The 19,256-nt window shown below is 36.1% G+C and overlaps 2 protein-coding genes across 2 annotated transcripts; one reads left to right on the top strand and one right to left on the bottom strand.

The window, feature by feature from the left end:
* The first annotated feature begins 1,279 nt into the window (after positions 1 to 1,279).
* Positions 1,280 to 3,601, top strand: LOC128669563 (piggyBac transposable element-derived protein 3-like). The gene is made up of 2 exons (XM_053744470.1): positions 1,280 to 1,474; positions 1,739 to 3,601. Exons 1-2 carry the CDS (start codon positions 1,441 to 1,443, stop codon positions 3,538 to 3,540), a joined length of 1,836 nt encoding a protein of 611 aa, XP_053600445.1. The 5' UTR covers positions 1,280 to 1,440; the 3' UTR covers positions 3,541 to 3,601.
* Positions 3,602 to 3,974: 373 nt separating this feature from the next.
* Positions 3,975 to 17,803, bottom strand: LOC128669464 (uncharacterized protein). Its single transcript, XM_053744321.1, has 19 exons — positions 17,578 to 17,803; positions 16,911 to 17,291; positions 15,930 to 16,156; positions 15,458 to 15,745; positions 15,002 to 15,111; positions 14,419 to 14,751; positions 13,970 to 14,093; positions 13,239 to 13,397; positions 12,438 to 12,557; positions 11,743 to 11,884; positions 11,372 to 11,596; positions 10,794 to 10,971; positions 9,605 to 9,727; positions 8,382 to 8,591; positions 7,648 to 7,765; positions 7,004 to 7,220; positions 6,105 to 6,262; positions 5,460 to 5,565; positions 3,975 to 5,214 (listed from the first exon to the last, which is right to left on the bottom strand). Exons 1-19 carry the CDS (start codon positions 17,698 to 17,700, stop codon positions 5,086 to 5,088), a joined length of 3,471 nt encoding a protein of 1,156 aa, XP_053600296.1. The 5' UTR covers positions 17,701 to 17,803; the 3' UTR covers positions 3,975 to 5,085.
* Positions 17,804 to 19,256: the final 1,453 nt, after the last annotated feature.

The following is a 19,256-nucleotide window of genomic DNA, read 5'->3' as shown; positions in this document are numbered from 1 at the left end:
ATCTAATAACAAATTATTAATTTGAGCAAAAAAACAATACAGGAATGCCAGACATGATAACTTAGTATTGTAAAACTATATGTTTAGCGCCAATCTACACATCAGCATAAGACATTAATAATGAGAAAAGACTTATTACTAAAATAACAAAGTCTTTTCATGCCCTTATAATATTGTGGTACTTAATTTATAAATACATAAAATCAATACTTGTAGTGGATTTCGCTTATTGAATGTTTCGAAAAAATGAAAACTTCAAACTGTAGACAGAGAAAACATAGACGTCATTGCCATTTTACTTATACAAGAAAGATTACCGCTTAGGAATATACGAAGGAAAATAGGAGATAGCGTTAATATATTTTGTCCCTCATCACGAAAAAAATATGTTCTGTCTCAAGTGGCTGCGCTAACCCCTTGTCTATTGTTTTCTTTGTCTTTTCTTCAACCAATGCTTCATGATTCAAATGTTTTCTACAAAGCCATATTATATTAGCCACGAGTCCATTAGGACCCGGACCTTTATATCATTATTATTAGCTTCCTAAATTAAGTTTTTGGTCACGAATTTGTTCAGTTTAACCATCTTAATTGTAACTAAAATCATTTACTCTCATTCAAAAAGGCGGAACGTTAACAAAACTAATACCTAAATCAATATCTTAAATGCAACATAACAAATTGTCAACAACGACCTCGTTAAATATCCTTTTTCCACAGAGTAGGAAATGTTAATGTACATAATTATTGTACTATCACAATCCTTATTTACCTACGCAAGTACCGATGAATGTATATACTCTTAATCCATTATATATGTATTAAATATATGTTGGGCGCATCACATATCGAAATTGTAAAGCCGTTGTAGCATTTTACAGTATGATAAAAAGAGATGCAACGGGCATCTCTCGGTGTGTGTGTGTGTGTGTCACGAAAAATCATTTGATTCGTGCGCAAAACCATATAATACGTATTACGAGTGTAACGCAAAAACAAAACTTCGTCCTTGCGTATATAAATTCATGAACTGCATAATAATATTTTAAAAACGCGTCAAATTTTAAATAAACTTATCTGTTATAACGTCCAATAGGGACGTTATAACAGATAAGTTTATTTAAAATAATGTTTTAATGACCATGTGAACCATTATGCTTTTCGCATAAACATTAGAATAAATATATTAGTGCAAGGCTTATATAATTGTAGCAATATATTTAAATGTTACGGTATGTGATGCGCCATACATAGCAGTAATAACCCTTTCCAACCGGCTCTAACCGAGCGTGAGCATCGAGAAAAAAAAATCCTGGCGCTAAAATATTACGTTTTTGTGAACGACACCGGCATCGCTCGATCGTGCGGCTACCTAGCGTCAATTAAATGCCTACCGAAACAAGTTGCGACCGGACAGTGGTGAGCTAGTCAGAGTCGAAGATGGCTGCGTATTTTGGGTGCGGAGGTCGGTCACGTAAGTACTTATTATTCCTACTAATTGTTTTAATTTTAGAATAGTTTTAATTGGTTTTACATTATTAAGAGTTACTTGATTTATGAATATAGTTTTCAACTCATAACTACTGAAAATAAATGTGTTGGAGAGAGACAAACTTTGATCGTCACGTTCGTAACGATCCGGTGGCAAGTGTACATTTATGTGAAATATTTGCCGAAATTCATGTATCTATATTTCACTGTTTATTTATATTTATATGTTTAATTTTACTTTTTTTAGGTACAGTTCTTCGTGATGAAGATATCCTCAATATATTACAAGACGGAAATGAGTCCGATATTGATGAACTGAATGATGATGTCTTTGATCCAAATATTTTTGGAGACATCTTGGATAACCAAAGTCAGGATTCTTTGGAAGAGCTTAATAATGATCCAAGCTCTAGTTATTCCATCTTTCAGCAGCCACCAGCAAGTCAGCAATCTTCATCATCATCCCAGACTACACCAACTGTACCTCGTCCAGAAGCAATAGTGTCATCGGGACGGTCTGGAATATGGAGGCAAGTACCATTCTGTGATAAATCTCACGAGTACTCACAGCCACCTTCTGGTCCTGTTCAATTGCCACAACATTATTTTGAGAATTATTTTAATCATGACTTTTTTGAAATGGCATCTACATGCACAAATCAATATTATATGCGCAAAACAGGACAAGAACTTAAAACTAATGCTCAAGAAATAGCTAGTCTGTTGGGTATACATCTCATTATGGGAGTTATACCATATCCCCGTTTACCCATGTATTGGAAACTCAACGTCAGATTGCCACTGATCGCAGACAGTATGAGTAGAGATCGTTTCTTGCAGCTTCGTAATGCCTTGCATGTTGTTGATACTGACACTCCACCACCGCTAAAAGAAAACGAACTGCCTAACCCGCTCTGGAAAGTACAACCCGTCATTGATTGTATTCTACGTGCATGTTACAAGCTTGAAAGGGTGCCTGGCTTTTATAGTATAGATGAGCAGATGATCCCTTTCACTGGACGTTGTCCTGTAAGGCAAGTTGTGAAGAATAAACCCAGACCCGTGGGATTGAAAAATTTTGTAGCAACTACAAGTGAAGGTCTCATGGTTGACTTTGAAATATACAGAGGTGCCAAAACAATGTTTGGCAATACCAACCTGGGTCTAGGTCCCTCTGTAGTTCTTCATTTGGCTAAAACAATACCACCAGGAAGCTGTATTTATCATGACAGATTTTTTACAACTGTTCCTTTGATTGAAGAATTGGAACGTAATAATTTGCACGGTACTGGTACCATAATGTTGAATCGTATTCCAGGGCGAACTTCAATCAAATTTATGAAGGATAAAGATATGACTCGTGGAGAAAGCCAGCTGTTTTGCAGAGATCCGGTAGCATTAGTAAAATGGAAAGATAACAAATCTGTCCTTTTAGTGTCGAATTGTACTGGAAACGAACATGTTGAAATAGTAAAAAGATGGGACAAACAAACTAGATCTTATATCGATGTCACTGCTCCTAAGATTGTGACAAACTACAATAGTTATATGGGGGGTGTAGATATTCTGGACCAAATGATGGAATATTACCGAACATTTATTAAAACTAATAAATGGACGCTAAAAGTAATTATACACTTTTTGGATTTGGCGGTAGTAAATTCGTGGCGTCAATATAAAATTGATTGTGAAGCTGCAAATTTACCTAAAAAAAAGATAATGGATCTTTTAGATTTCAAAATGGCTTTAGCTGATTCTTTACTTCTAACACCAATAAATAGGCGACGACACAATGACGCTGAAAACGACGAGGATCTGGCTGAAGACCAACCGCCTGTAAAAAGGAAGTATATGCCTTCAAAGCCATCTGAAGCAAAACGCTATGATGGCTATGATCATTTACCGATGTTTGATGATATTCGGGCCCCACGGACCTGTCGAATGGAAAACTGTGTGTCACGAAGTAAAATACGCTGTGTTAAATGTGATGTTTACCTCTGCCTCTCAAGAGGTAAAGATTGTTTTAAGAATTACCATTTAAAAAATTAATAATTAAACTTAATAAATAATTAAGCTCAAAGTATTATGAGACAATACGCTTTAATATGATCTCAAAATGTTAAGTTAACTAAGAAGTAAAGAATATTTTTTTAGGTTTTTTTTTCAATTGTTACCTTTTATTTTAAGAAACAAATAAGACTGTTATGGCTAAAGACTGTCTAAAGTTTAATAAAAATATTACTTTTCTATCCATTTTCTTTAATTTTCCCTAGAACAATGTATTTTCATGCACAGCCTCACGATCGTGCGCATTGTAAATATTTCCTGATGCTCACAATCGTACGGGCCCTTTTTCCAGGAAGGTAAGGGTTCACAATTTTTTTTATTATTTTTTAGGGCTTCCTTAGAGTCATATTAATATAGTAAAGCACATATACAAATAGTTTTCTAAAATAAAAATCTCCGGTTGGAAAGGGATAAATAATTATGTAAGATTATTATACTGAATTGGACACCAATTAACTGTGTATTCAAGATATGAAGCTTAGACATTAACATTTAGATTTTCAAATTACTGTATTTATGAAATTGCGTATATATTATGTGTTTATTTATTATGTAATCATGAATTTAGTAGGACGAAATAACATGGAATTTGAAACAACATTGTTGTAATTTACGTATCTGTCAATATCATATGTCGAATAATACGTTTGTGTTTTGATTTTTATAGGGAATTTTCACCTTCCATGCATTTCATACATCCAAATGTAAGTATGTGTTTTTGTACAAGTTCGTACATCGTCATAATACTGAATAAAAGTGAATGTTATGAAGATTCGTCGAAGTACCTACGCTAATTTGCGCTTTATGGCGTTGAAAGATCAAATTTCAACAAACATCTTCACCGTGCCTTTTATTAGTGAAAATCTAATTACCAGTTTTACCACGTCAACAAATTTGGTTACGGGCAAAAAACGATAAATTATCTATTTTTCTATAAAAAGGCGCTTTAGAGCTATTATATAGTAAGAAACTATATAGTTTTAGCGCGGAAGCTAAAATACAGCACTCTATATAAAAACGCACTAATTTTTCCCTATCATTAAATAAATATCAACTTTTTTACATTATACACACACCAGTAGCGACTCTTTCACCGAGCCATATAACCTTTTTGTACGTTCATATCCAGATCCATACTTCCACACTAATATTATAAACGTAAAAGTCTGTCTGTCTGTCACGCTCTTCACGCTGGGTCGCCTTTGACAAAATTAGGAATGGATAAGTATATATATAGTTATACTCAAAGTCCAACATAGGCTACCACTAGATAGTCACACAATATAATTCAACATAACCTTATCGTACACTTAAACTCATGTTAGATTTTTGTGCTATTTGAAATATTGATATAGAAACACCACACCACAGCCAATAGAAATGCTTGAAGTATATTATATTGTGTTACACAATATAGATAAACTCGTTACTTTACATAATTGATAGATCAAGCGCCTTAACTCAAATCCCGAAACACGGTGTACGAACTGGCACAAAAGCGAATCTAACTGAAGCAAAGTGTTATATTCAGTCATTGCTGGAGTTGCCGTACAGTAACACGCACATGGTGGCGTGCAGACACGCCTTGGCCGGCGCAAACTTGGGGTCCAGCGTCAGCGTGTAGCGGTACAGCCACACCGCTTCCTCGTACTCTTTCTGGAAGGTCAGTTATGTTTTTATACATTTAAATGATGAGATGAAAAAATCAGGACTCGAGTATGTGATCGAATCCAAGTTCTTGCCGAACTAGGACTGCTTTGAACCACAGCCATCGAGACCATACGGTTTGATTCTCGCTCGAGTCCTGAATTTTTCAATCTCATTTTTTAAATTTTGTTTAAAAAACACGTGTGAAATACATATACCAATATATAAATAATCTTTTAAGAAATCAAACTTACCAAATATGAATGTGACACAGCCAATAGGAATGTTTCAACTTTATGCTTTGGTTGTAGATAAAAAGAGAGGTACGCCATCTCTTTCCCGTCTTTTAGCTTCGAATGCCTGAAAATATAGCATTTTATTTTAAGAATTACTGGTGTATCATTCAATCTTATAAATTATTATGATATATCTGTGCAGTAATATATTTCAGTCCATTGCAACGCGCCGAATCCGACTGCTATTGGTTGCTGCATATCGTTGTCTGACAAGCATTATGAACGAGATAATACAAATTATATTCTCTATGATTTAAATGTTGATGAAGTAGAGAATGATCATATTGGTCGGGGGGTGAAAGTTTGTATGAAAACAATGTTAAAAAGACGACCAAAGATGACCAAACAATGGCTTTCACACAAAATATTGGTATTCTGGCATTAACCATAAAAATATAATTATGCTGATGAAATCGCGGGTAAACAGCTAGTCCTATTAATACTATAAATGCGAAAGTTTGTGAGGATATCTGTGTAAGTTTTTGGAAATCGTATTATAAAAATCATGCTAGTAGGTATTTTTGTAACATTGGTAAATATTATGTGAAAAAGTGCCTCTGATAAAATAATTAGATTATGATTACAGAAAAGGAATGTACTCACAAGTGCAGCATAGCGGCGAGCGGACGCAGCGCGTGCGTGCGGAGCGCGCGCGGCGCCAGCGACAGCGCCGCGGCCGAGCACCGCGCTGCGCACGCGCCGCGGCCGCCCGCGCCGCACCACCACGCCGCCGCCACCGCGCCCGTCCACGACCGCGGCTTCTGTGCGTCCACAATCACAAGCGTTACTCTAACACCGTATCTACACTGCTCATATATTCCCCAAGTTTTTGAGAGCGTATCTATCCTGCGAATATTCCCCAAGTTTTTGAGAAACACTTAAGAGCGTTTACGCCGTTGAGCTCAAAAACAGTACTTTTCCAACTTGTTAAAAATCATCAACCTTTTCTATTACAAATATATAAATTAGTAATAACTAATAAATAAGGAAATTTCTTGTCTCTTATCAGAAAAAACATTAAAATTGATAGAGTATTTGTGCGTTCTATTAAAAAAACTAAACTGAGTTTTTGTAATTTGCCCTTCAGTGTCATTTTAGAAGCTATTATCAAGATATTATCAAAAGAAGCAACAAACTTGAGTAGAAAAAATAAAAACTAATGTTCAAGATCCCAAGGATTATAGTTATCATAATTATAATGTATCATGATTTGCAAAAAAAATACAAGGCGAAACTCAATGCTAATTAATACGCCTTAGTTAATTTAATTTTGATTAAGAATGTTGCTTTTCTTCTTCTTGGAAAGTAAATCATACATTTATTAAGTTACACTTTATAAATTACAAAGAGCTGTAAAAGGGGATGAAAATTTACATGAAAAACATTAACCACTGATAGAGCTACGGAAATCAGTTCATTGTAATACAGTTACTTACTTTAATAACTTTATTACAATAAATTGATTAACAATAAATGAGGTAGTAAAAGAGATCAAATCTCACCGATTCCATATACTTCGCAATTTTTGCCCCCAGAGCGATATAGTCATACAAGTTGAAGACCTCAGCGAACTGGTGCATCAGCGACAACATCGGGTCCCAGCCCTCAGTGTCCACGCGGGACATTTTCTCCAGGAAGAAGTCGGGTGTGTCAGAGTATATGCGGCATTCCGGGACTTTCTTGTTTGATGGCGTTATTGATGCTATTTCTTGGGGTAAACTGTGGGAAATATATCAACGAATTTATATTATTGTTATATTTTATTTATAAAATGTAAATAATTATAAGCGTAATGTTAACATAGGCACTAAAATTGTTGTTTTACACCTTTATTATTAAATTACCTACATAAATATTTTTTTTGTTTTGTATCCATACTATAATATTATAAATGCGAAAGTCTGTCTGTCTATCTAGCTGTCTGTTTGTTCCTCTATAACGGCTAAACCGCTGGACAAATTTTAGTGAAATTTGGTATGCATGTAGTTCAAGACCCGCGTTCAAACATAGGTTACTTTTTGTCCAAAAATTAATCCTCAAATGATTATAATTAGGGGTGAAAGTTTATATGAAAATCATCTATTCCCCTTTCGCAGATAAATTCACGCGGGCGAAGCCGCAGAGCTAGTACTAAATAAAACCTTACTTCGAATTAGTTTCTTCTAGCAACTCGCGAAAACTGAATATATGAAGCCAGTATGCTAATTGTGCATCTTGAAATGTGCATTCTTCTTCTTTTATACCTAAATCTTCTGGCGTCATTCCTGAGAAACAAACAACAATACGAAAAATTTAAAACACACTATTCTCAGTCGTAGACTGACTTAAACACTATCGCCCAACTTGGACAGATACATGAACGTTGCGTATTTTGTATGAGAGCTTTTATTTATCGCAATGAAAATCCAGCAATGTATGCCGAATCGTGCAAGTTCGGGTTTGTCCACGATAGTGTGGAATCGGCATAAGAGATTGCTTTACCGATATTGTACATTACGGGTATGTACTGGTATGTACTCCTTCATTTGTTTATAGTGAAATTAAAGAGTTTTATTATTATGTACTTTTATTTTATTTTTACACCTTTTCAGGAGATATTGACCAAGCAAATATATCAAAGAGAAAATACATTTTCCAACGATTCTACAGGTATTGATGACTAGGTTTTGCCCGCGGGTTCGCCCGCTTATAACTTATTATTGTCAATATCTCAGGTTCTAAGTAACTTATTGCGATGTTATAACCTATACCAAATTTTATGTTGAACCATCCGCTACACAACTGTGCAAACCGCATCCAATTCCATCTAGTAGATTTTGTGTGTGACAGACTGTATACTATCCAAGTATGAGAAATGTAAAACTAGACAGTGAAACTAACCTGTGCACCCTTTCGACCCGCAACCCTCCATCTTGGGGTGGATGACCTTGAGCAGCGACCGGAAGTTCTTCTCGTGCGCCGCGACATCTGCGCGGTCAACCGGCATATTCTGTATGAAATCGTTAAAGATGGCGTCGTTCATGACATCCGCTGACGACCGATGACCGTATTTGTGTCTCTTTTCTAGCATGCGGACTATTGTGCTGGTCTCTGGTGGAAGAAAATACACAAATAAATCGTGTATATAAAGATAAGAAACTCACTTCAAATAACACCATATGTGGCCGTCTAAATCAAAATGGACCTTATGGCGGCTGGCACTTAGGTCATTATTGCTGTTGTTCGAATACAAAACAAAGGCAATAATAGCGTAAGTGCCGGGCGCCATAAGGTCCCTTTTGATTTGGACGGCCACATATAGTTATAGTAATTAGTGTTCCTGTATTTTTACACGCTTTTATTTAGTTTCGCATGTTTGTTTGTCTTTCTGTAATCAAATCATGCAAGTTAGATTTCCCCTATTTCCAGTCCTAAAGAGTTGAAATTTCCCACGTCGCTTTAGTTTCCATGACAATACATTATTATGATAAGCATGACTTGATTGTGCACCCATGATCGGCTCCCAACGAGGGGACTCCTCAACAGTTTACAGCACGGACATGGTTTTTTTTGCTAGGAGTTTAATGCTACATCTCCCTGACACACTAAAAGCTTGTGGCAAAAATGTCATTTTTGTAAAAATCTTTTCTATATTATAATATATTTGTATAGTGGATTGTTTGTTACTAACGAGGGATTGCTCAAAACTGCCTGTGATACAGTATTTTTACCAATGCGGCAGGCAATGGTTAAGTTAAGGTTAAAGTTAAGTAAATAACATGTTATAACTATTGTTATACTCGTCACTTTTACTTCTGCGTTTACCAAAATAAAGATAATAATAAATCTATACTATTATTATAAAGAGGTTTGTGAGTTTGTGACTTTGTGAGTTTGTATGTTTGAGGCGTGTAATCTCCGAAACTACCACACCGATTTAAAAAAATCTTTCACCATTAGAAAGATACATTAGCCAAGATTGCTATAAGCTATATTTTGTCTCAAAATTCTCACGAGAGCGAAGCCCCGGGCAACATTTAGTAAAAACTATTTTAACGCACTATCACTTATTTGCCATTGCAATACAAAATATAATGGTCAAGGTCAATGGTTGATAAACCGACCTTTGTCTTTCTCTTTGTTACTGAAGCACTGTATGTTGGTGACGTGACAGTTGGAGCCGTCCTTTTCGCACACCATACTCATACCCGGCTCTACTTGCGTACAGTAATCACCTTCGCCGAAATCTGGAAGCAAGAGAAGATATAAGTTATTGTTACATATTATAAAAAAATGTTGATGTATGTTGAAAAAGTTTTTTTTTTCTTATAAGTACATAAAAGTTATAAAATGTATCGATTGACTGCGACAAGAAAAAATTATTTTCTTAGTACATACTATAAATTAAAATAGGTGGCGTGTGCTTTCGCTCTAAAATAGGACTAGTTCGTTTCATACCATCCGGTGGATTTTGTGCAAGATGATTAAGGGATAAAACGTCTTGATAGCTAATGAGCAACAATAACATTCGCAAGGAGGGTTGATTTGGGTTACCACGACTTTTTTAGCTGATCGCACAGAATAATTGAGAAACTACTAAGGACAGTGTCACAATTGAAGCTAGCTACCGTCATGAAAAAGTTGGAACTACTGAGAACATAGGGGGAAAAAAGGGGAAAAATCAGTAAGGTAATAAAAGAGCTTTCGTCACAAAAAAGTTCATTCGAAAGAATTTGTCGAGGAACTACATGAGAACATAGGGGGAAAAAAGGGGAAAAATCAGTAAGACCGTCATAAAAAAGTTGGAACTACTGAGAACATAGGGGGAAAAAAGGGGAAAAATCAGTAAGGTAATAAAAGAGCTTTCGTCACAAAAAACTTCATTCGAAAGAATTTGTCGAGGAACTACATGAGAACATAGGGGGAAAAAAGGGGAAAAATCAGTAAGACCGTCATAAAAAAGTTGAAACTACTGAGAACATAGGGGGAAAAAAAGGGGAAAAATCAGTAAGGTAATAAAAGAGCTTTCGTCACAAAAAACTTCATTCGAAAGAATTTGTCGAGGAACTACATGAGAACATAGGGGGAAAAAAGGGGAAAAATCAGTAAGATAATAAAAGAGCTTTCGTCACAAAAAACTTCATTCGAAAGAATTTGTCGAGGAACTACATGAGAACATAGGGGGAAAAAAGGGGAAAAATCAGTAAGATAATAAAAGAGCTTTCGTCACAAAAAAGTTCATTCGAAAGAATTTGTCGAGGAACTACCTGAGAACATAGGGGGGGAAAAGGGAAAAATGAGCAAGGTAAGTACCTAAATCCTGAACCGAGTTGAGTCGCTTGAGCAAGCACGCCCAGCCCAGCAGCAGCGCGCGCGGCACGCCGCTCATGAACTGCGGCTCCGCGCGCAGCGTCTGCTTCAGGTGGAACACGTGCGTGTTGCGGTGCTTCTTCACCATGTTCAGCTGCGACAGCTGGAAGTTCGTCGCTGGCTGCCAGGAACGTGTTCTCATTTTAAATCGTATTCTCGATTCGAAATATTCATTCGGTTCGACGACAAAAGAAATATTGGCAGGAACGTGTTCTTAATTTAAATGTTTTTCATGATTCAAAAAATAAATTAGATAATCCGATAAAATAAAATTGATGTGGAGGGTCAGTATTTTTTATATATTGCTGGCTTAAATGGAGACGTTCGAAATATATAAATGCTAACACCACCGCGTGTTTCTCTGCTAGCATCAACGACTCCATTTTGTATTTACAATTACAACAAAAAATTGTCAAAAATCCGCTTGAATTTTGTATTTAAGAATAATATTTTCTATTCTTCATAAATATACTATGATTTTGTGTTACAAACAAATTTTATTAAATAAAAACAATACATACCTCATATAAACCAATGCGAAATGCGGCCTCGGCAGCGGCCAGCGCCTCATCAAAGTACCCCATCTCCAAATAGACAGAAGACAAAGACAACAACACTACATCTTTATACTTATTTTCCACAATTTTGCTCGCGGGCAACAAACAATTTAACGCGTTAATATTGTTGCCGCGCACGCGCCAATAGAGAGACGCGAGAGTGTACACTATCCATTTTGGAGCTAATTTCTGTAATAGAAAAGATTTTGATTAATTTAATTTTAATGAAAACGTTCAAGGATTTTTTTTTCACTAAAACATTTGTAAGAATACAATAAGATATGCAGTGGTCCTATTTAGGGCGGAACCACAACTACAACGTAATAAGACCGTACCTTTTGCATGACAGCGTATATTCTCTGTCCAATCTCCGCTTCCTGCATGTGACGGGCGACTTCCGGGTCACCGTCTCCGGCGTAGTGTAATAACTTCCGTCGCAGGTACGCCGGGGGCTGCACCTCTATGGTAATTTGTTGCCTACGGAAATATGAGAGTTATATATATAAATGCAAGTTTGTTTGTTTATTGTAAGGTCAAGTTCGACCTCAAATCTTCAGATAAATCGGTAATCGTTTAAAAATTGTCCAGCAAACATAATTATTGATAGTATAACAGACATTCCTATTTATAATATTAGCACAGTTTAATCAGATTCATACAAATCTTCAACATCAGACAGACGCCAGCTTTGACAATGTAGTCAGCGGTTGTCACAAAACACGAAAGACGTGTATGAAATATTTTTTACAAGTCACAGCCCTGGATTTAGCTCTAAACGCGTTGGAGTTTAATTTACTAGTATATACTAATTGCCACTAGATAGCGGTAGGTGTAAAAGTCATGTCAGATGCCTTTAAGCGACTAGAATAAAATCTGAAACCAGTGGCAGTAACACACCCGATAAGAAGAAAGAATATAAAGCGTTGGGAGCACCCACTCCTTCCCTGCTCTAGATCGGTCCATTCGTGTCGCCGAGCAATGATTGTCCTCGTGTAAGCGCACCTTAAGTCGCATGAATATAAAAACTTACTTTTGCGATTTTTTGGAGAACGCCGCAGTTTTATCCAGTGCGCATGTCGGGGGGTGCCACGGTACATCGTGCTCCACATCGGCAGGCACGCCTATCTTGTGTGTCAGCAATGATTTTAACCTGCAAGTACACAAGGTTACATTTGTTTCCATTAAGCCTAATTTTCATTTTTTTTTAAAGAAGTTCTACTATTATGGGCAGGCAAACGGATTGTTTTTTTTTCTGTTATACCGTATAACCAATAGTATAACTTGATGGACTAACTCAAAAATTTCGTGATAACGTAAAACAATAATTTTAATACAATTACTGTTTGTAACATTTCTAAAAAAGTTGCCGTTCGAAGACATAGAAAACCAGGTGGCGTAATGACATTATATAGACAATCATTTCCCGGCCTACCTCATCGGTAGGATAGGTTTTATAAAATCACTATGAAAAACGGATGATATAATAAATAAATAACGCTAATCGCCCATTTCTTGCGTGTTTCTAATAAACGTCTCTTTTTCTTGTACGACCGACACGAAAAATATAACGAAGCTTATAGTTTTTTCTTCTCCGTCTACAATCTCATAAAAATTGTAAAATATCCTCAAATTTCAATTCAAAAATCTTTAAAAATCAGCCTATTGAGTAGTTATTCGTTCATCACTATGAATAAGAAGCAATAATAATTTGCATTTAATTTGGACTAAAAAGATAGAGAAACAATCTTCTTATTTAATTGAGACCAAAAGAGAGGTATATCACTGTTAATGATAAAATTGAATAAAAATTCAAATTTAATTTCATACTCACTGGATACCCTTATTCTCAAAAGGCAAGAACACGGGGAATATGGCCTCCAAGTTGTCAGGAACCGTGGAGGCTGACTCCTCGCACAGCCGCGTCGAGGGCCAATCGGATTCGCGGTCGAAATCCTCTGTGTTACGGCTGACTTTCATTGTGGACGGGTACCTGAAATTCCACTTAATTAAATAGTATATATATTTTTTATACCACCAACCAGGCAAACATGCATACGGCCCAGCTCGTAGTAAGTGGTCACAGCCTATCAACGTCTGCAATACCAGGGGCGTCACAGCTTTTGCCACAGTACCCTGTAACCTCTCAACCTTCAAGGCGAAACAAAACACTCCAAGGACTGCTGTTTGGCGGCAGAAAGGGATGAGAGTGAGGTGCCCATGCAGACGAGCTTTCTACCAAGGTCTACCGCTAGTGAAAATGTTGAGAAATGACACTGATTGATTTAGACACAAAGTAGTTCGAAACTTGTGCTATGGGAATATAACGTCATTATTACGCCATCAACGACATTATAATTTATAACATATACATATAAAGAAAAGCATCCAAGACCTAGGTCAATCTGAAAGTGATCACTCACACACACGTCAGGCAGACAGCCAGTTGCATCCGGAGCTGTGACGCAACGAAGCTGTGTCAGCGTAAAATTTTATATATTCGGCTACGATTTTATAACCTGACGTCAACCCTATTTCATTATAATTATTCACGTATTTACTTACAAAACAATGCCGGTTTCAAACTCAGATAAATGTTTGGATGCAGACTGAGTAGATTTCTTTTCGACCCGCGGCGGCGGCGTCGGCGTCGCAGGCTTCTCATCGCTGTCGTCGAAGAGGAATTTACCTGGAAATTCAAAGTTTACAATGACATCTACGCCAGTTGTAGTACAGCCGAGTCGGGGCTCAGTTAATTCCGACACATCGCGGTGCCTAAGCACACGGACTGTTACTGTACTATCCATTACAGTAGGAACATAAACTCTTACCGCAAGTATATCACATCTATAGAAGTTTTTATTTTATTTTAATGGCTTTATACGACAATCTATATTTAACTGTTCTACTCACTCGTGTATAAGTGGTGGGGGGTTATTCGATTTTACTGTTATTTCTTAAACAATTAACATTTATATATATATATATAGGGAAAAATCCCTTATGCAACATACCTTTGACTTCCGGGAAAATATCAGGAAACAATGGCAAAGGTCCGATTTCCTTCAAAATCCCAACATTTTTCGGAACAGTCGAATTATCAACGTAAACATAATCTGATTGCAGTTCTGTCTGCATTTGGAGATGAAACATCAACTTTTGGATGTTAAAAACCCAGTCTATTGCGTGCACGCCTCTCTCAATTTGCCATTTAGGGTTCACCGAAAGGCGGTCGAAGAAATATTTGATTAAATGGTTTTTGTTCCCGAGTTTCTTCAGTTCTTTTATTTGTAGGCCCGTTATCTCTTCCATCTTTGCGCAGTTGGTTTCGACGTTTTTGTAGAAATCTAATAAATTTATAAAGCTACTATTACACATAAACAATAACATTTTTAGTTCATAACTTGAAAACAAGAAAATATTAAACTGATGTCAATTTCTTCAATTTCATAAGTTTCAGTACATGAAAATATACAAATTTTTTTACAAATAAATAATTAATTTATACCTGAAAGGTGTGTTTCCAATAGATATAAATTTCAATGAATTTTGATAAATTGATTTGCTGTCAATACAAATGAAATAAAAATGGTTTACCTATATCCTGATCATGTTTCATGGTCTTCAAGAAAGCCGTTTGCGAGTTCAGCCAGATGGCTTCCCTGTTGCTGAATTCCACCAGATTCTCTTGTAGCTCATACAGCTGTCTAAAATAATTTTGATTCTGTTATACTGACCTGTACATCCCAAACTACTGACACAAATGTCACAAATCTAGCTGATGCCTGCGACTTAGTTTGTATGACTCTATGAATATATCAATGAATAATACATATACTGGCTGTCATCTGTGTTAACTATTTGCTTCTGTACACAACAAGATTGATTCAAGGGATAGGTCTGACGTATGTTGGTTTAACGGCTACACCACTAGGTCGATATTGATTAAATTTAAACGAGATATAGTTTAGGACTTGAGGTTAACCATAGCCTACCGCGGGCGGGGATGTAGTCAATAACTAGTAAAAATATTTAAATAGCAATATTACTTACTGTTTCAACGCAAGCATTTTTTTAATTAACATTTTGTGACACAGCACACCATTTCTATGTGTATCTGCATTTTTAAACTTAGGATTCAACTTCAGACATATATCATAATGTTTGATGGCGCTGTTGAAGTCCCCTTCTACTGCATAAGCATTAGCAAGTGCATAATGATTTCTTATTATTTTTGGGTCGTGGTCTACAGCGGCACCGAGCACTGTTATCGCGTCTTCCACATTTTGTGATTTGTGTAGCATCACTCCGAGATTGAGAAGTGCTACGTCTTTGTAGTATCTAGGAAAAAGACGTAAAATAAAGGGTAAACATACAACTGAACACAAAAAACTGAAGTTAGAATCTAAAGACAAGAAACTATAACTAGTGAATATTATTTGACATTTATATACCCATTATAACATTCCATCTTGCCTTATGATACATTAATATTTTTTGATGAAAGAAACCAATTTTGACATACCTTGGGGCATAAAGCACGGCTCTGCGGCTACATTCAACAGATCTGGGAACATCTCCTCTAGTTTTCCAATACAATGACGCTAAATTGTAATGCAGCCAAGAAGTTGTATTTTTCCGCAAACTATTTGTCACCCAATGGCCAAACTGATCTGTAGTCATAATAGTAGCTATGCGTGTAGGTACTGCATACTCAGGACTGCCTGTCAGGTTGACCCTGTTCATCATAGACTAGAAGAGAAGAAAATATTATCAAATTAAGATGTCGAAGGGAGTTGTATTCCGGAGGTTCCGAGGACGACTGCTGACCCAGTGCACCACATTAAGAATATTTTATCTATATGTATGTTAGTCTGTAAGGTATTTATAATATGGGTCACTGGCATTAGTATTAGGTTATTTATACTGTATTTATGTGATTTATTATAAGAAATGTTGTGGAACAACTGCCTTAGCTAATAAGGAAGTCTACCAACAGGCTCCGGACACAGCTCAGCCGAATCAAAGAAAACATGACCAGGTTGGGCTATAGCTCTGATACTGTGTGCCAATGTGATGACTCTCCACAAACCAAGGCACACTCATTGTCTTGCCCTATTTGTCTTACCACTTGCACACTGAAGGACTGTATGACTCAACCAAAAGTGCTGTTACAGTGGTGTTGTCCTCTCAAATTTAACTGAGTCAACACTCTAAGAAGTAGATTACAATAAATAGAATTCTTAAAGAAGCACATACTTTGGATTAATTTATTTCTTGTCTTAAAGTCTAGTACTTGCACATCAATAAATTGTACACAATACTTTCAATTAAGTTTTATACCTAGGTCCAGCTCCCTTATAAATAGTATTTATATGCTTCTTTTAGAGTGTCATGTTTATTTTTGTACTTAAGTACACCTTAATAGAAATTGATTTTCTTTGTGAATTTTATGGTGAGAAATAATTACATTATAATATTACAATAATTAAATTAACAAAATTACCTTTAAATGCTCAAATGCAAACATGCTGAATGTCAAAGAGGATATTTTTTTACAGTCCGGTACCTCTGTATCATGTCCATAAGATGGCGAGTACAATAAAAGATCCTCCTCAGGAATACTCTTCTCCAAATTCTTTCCCACATCAACCGGTGCAATGTCCCAATCCAAGGAACGTAATGGAGAAATCTTCACACAATTTTTATCCTTTGACAATAGAATGTTGTAATCAGCATTTTTCTCGACATCCTTCCACATTTTATTTATAACCTGCTGCCTTCTCCAAAGGTCATGATATAAGTTATGTATATTGATCCAGCGAGTATCTTGATTTAGAAAAGAAATCAAATCATAGGGGTGAGACATAACAAACGGGGAGTCCTCCTGAAAAACAAACATTACAATTCTGTGATTCTTTTATTTTACACTGAATTGGCCCGTGTACATAACATAATACCCAGTTGATCGCGACAAATTGATATTATAAGTAGCATAAAAAAAGACCACGACAAAGGAATCATTAATTGCAAGTAAAATAAGTAGGGCAAGTAACAGTGCTGTTAAAAGGTAATAATGTAACTTAACAGCCTGAATCTAACGCAAAGCCGAAGATAGATATAATAATTTGTAATTCTACGGATATTCACTGAAAAGGAAGCTGTTATCATACCCGGGGTTGAATTAAACCAGTCTCAGTGACCATCCAGTGAGTCGTGGCGTGAATATTGGTGGTACATAAATTGACCAGCCACAGGCATTTAATAAACATCGTCGTTAAAGTGTAGCGAACCATTTTTCAATTATAAATCCATAACGTTCATTTAAAAACATAGATATTCATTATTTTAACACAATCTGCAAAACTTTGCATTGCGCCTACAAATAATGCCATTTGACATTTGACTTAAACACACTTTTGACATCTATGTTTTTTTATTTTTAAAGTGACAACTAGTCAATGTTATTGATTATTGCCATCATTGCGCTGTAGACTGTATGCAAGCTAATGAATGGGACTGGTTTTTAGTTAGATGGATTTTGGTTATAATGAAACCATGTTAACTATACGGTGATGAAAAACTCAAGAAGAAATAAGCTTCGCATCACCTTATTTCCTCAATTAGATGCATCCTCACGTGGCATCATCGTAGCAGCCAAACGCTTGAACCGATTTTGATTTTTTTTAATTTAAAAGATAATTTAATATAATAAAATATAATACTTAATTATTTAATAATTATAAATAAATTATTATATAATAATTTAATATAATAAAAGATAATTTAAGATAATTTAACCGAGAGTCTTCATAACTATGTTTGCTTTGTATTTTCAGCCGGGTTGGAAGCCCTTAGCTCTTTTCTAGCAAATGAGTTTGCCATATACTTTGAAATCGGGGGTTTTTATATTGGGTAGGTAGATCACCTTTTGCTTAGGTGAAGTACTTGTAAGTATGCTGGTTGACAGATGAAGATAAGTTTGCTATATAGTCTTATGGATCTACTGCCACTAGGCAATATTGATAAAAATTGAAAAACGTCTGAAGAGCAGTTTTAAAAATAACATAATATTAAATAGTAAACCGTTGAGGAGTTCTCTCGTCGGGAGCTGGTCCTGAGTGCACCATTCACCACCATGCTTTATTAATCATACTTATAATGCATATTGTCATCCGCTAATCATGTGTAAAAAAATTCAGCCCAATCAGTTGAAGAAAATTGAGCTGCAAGATTCCACCCGTACATACATTTTTCCATTATTATAAAGAGGTAAGTTTTTGTGAGTTTGTATGTTTGAGGCGGGTAATCTGCGAAACTACCGAAACGATTTCAAAAATTCTTTTACCATTAGAAAGGTACATTATCCAAGATTGCTATAGGCAAATTTCAAAATTCTCACGGGAGCGAAGCCCCGGGCAACATCTAGTAGGAACATACAGTGCAAGTTATTAAAAAGCTTGTAAAAAGAAAACTGGCACTTGTTTTTAATACTGCCTGTTTAGTTTCAAGTCAATCTCTCTCTGTTTCTCTTAGCTACGTATGTTTCCGATTGCCTTCGGGACTGTGACGCCTTCGCGACATGGGTTTAGCGTAAAAAATAAACTTTTAAATATTGAAGATGACACAGTCACTGTGTTTGTACCACCGTCCACCTGCCTGTCTATCCTCCTTGGCGATGCTATTATTGCGTGTTTAGTCGCTTCGTACGACAACCACTGGAGAATGAGAAGAGGTTTCATTCTAGAGCCACACGCCGATTTATGTAATACTAGAGGCCCGTCTCGGCTTCGCCCTTGTAAAACCGTAATAAAAAAGTATAGCTATACCTAAGTATGTTACTTCAGAAGGT

Source organism: Plodia interpunctella, chromosome 4 (assembly GCF_027563975.2).
Source record: "Plodia interpunctella isolate USDA-ARS_2022_Savannah chromosome 4, ilPloInte3.2, whole genome shotgun sequence".
In the NCBI taxonomy this organism is placed as follows: domain Eukaryota; kingdom Metazoa; phylum Arthropoda; class Insecta; order Lepidoptera; family Pyralidae; genus Plodia; species Plodia interpunctella.
The sequence above is the reverse complement of the archived record's forward strand: the minus strand, read 5'-3'. Positions and strand labels throughout refer to the sequence as shown.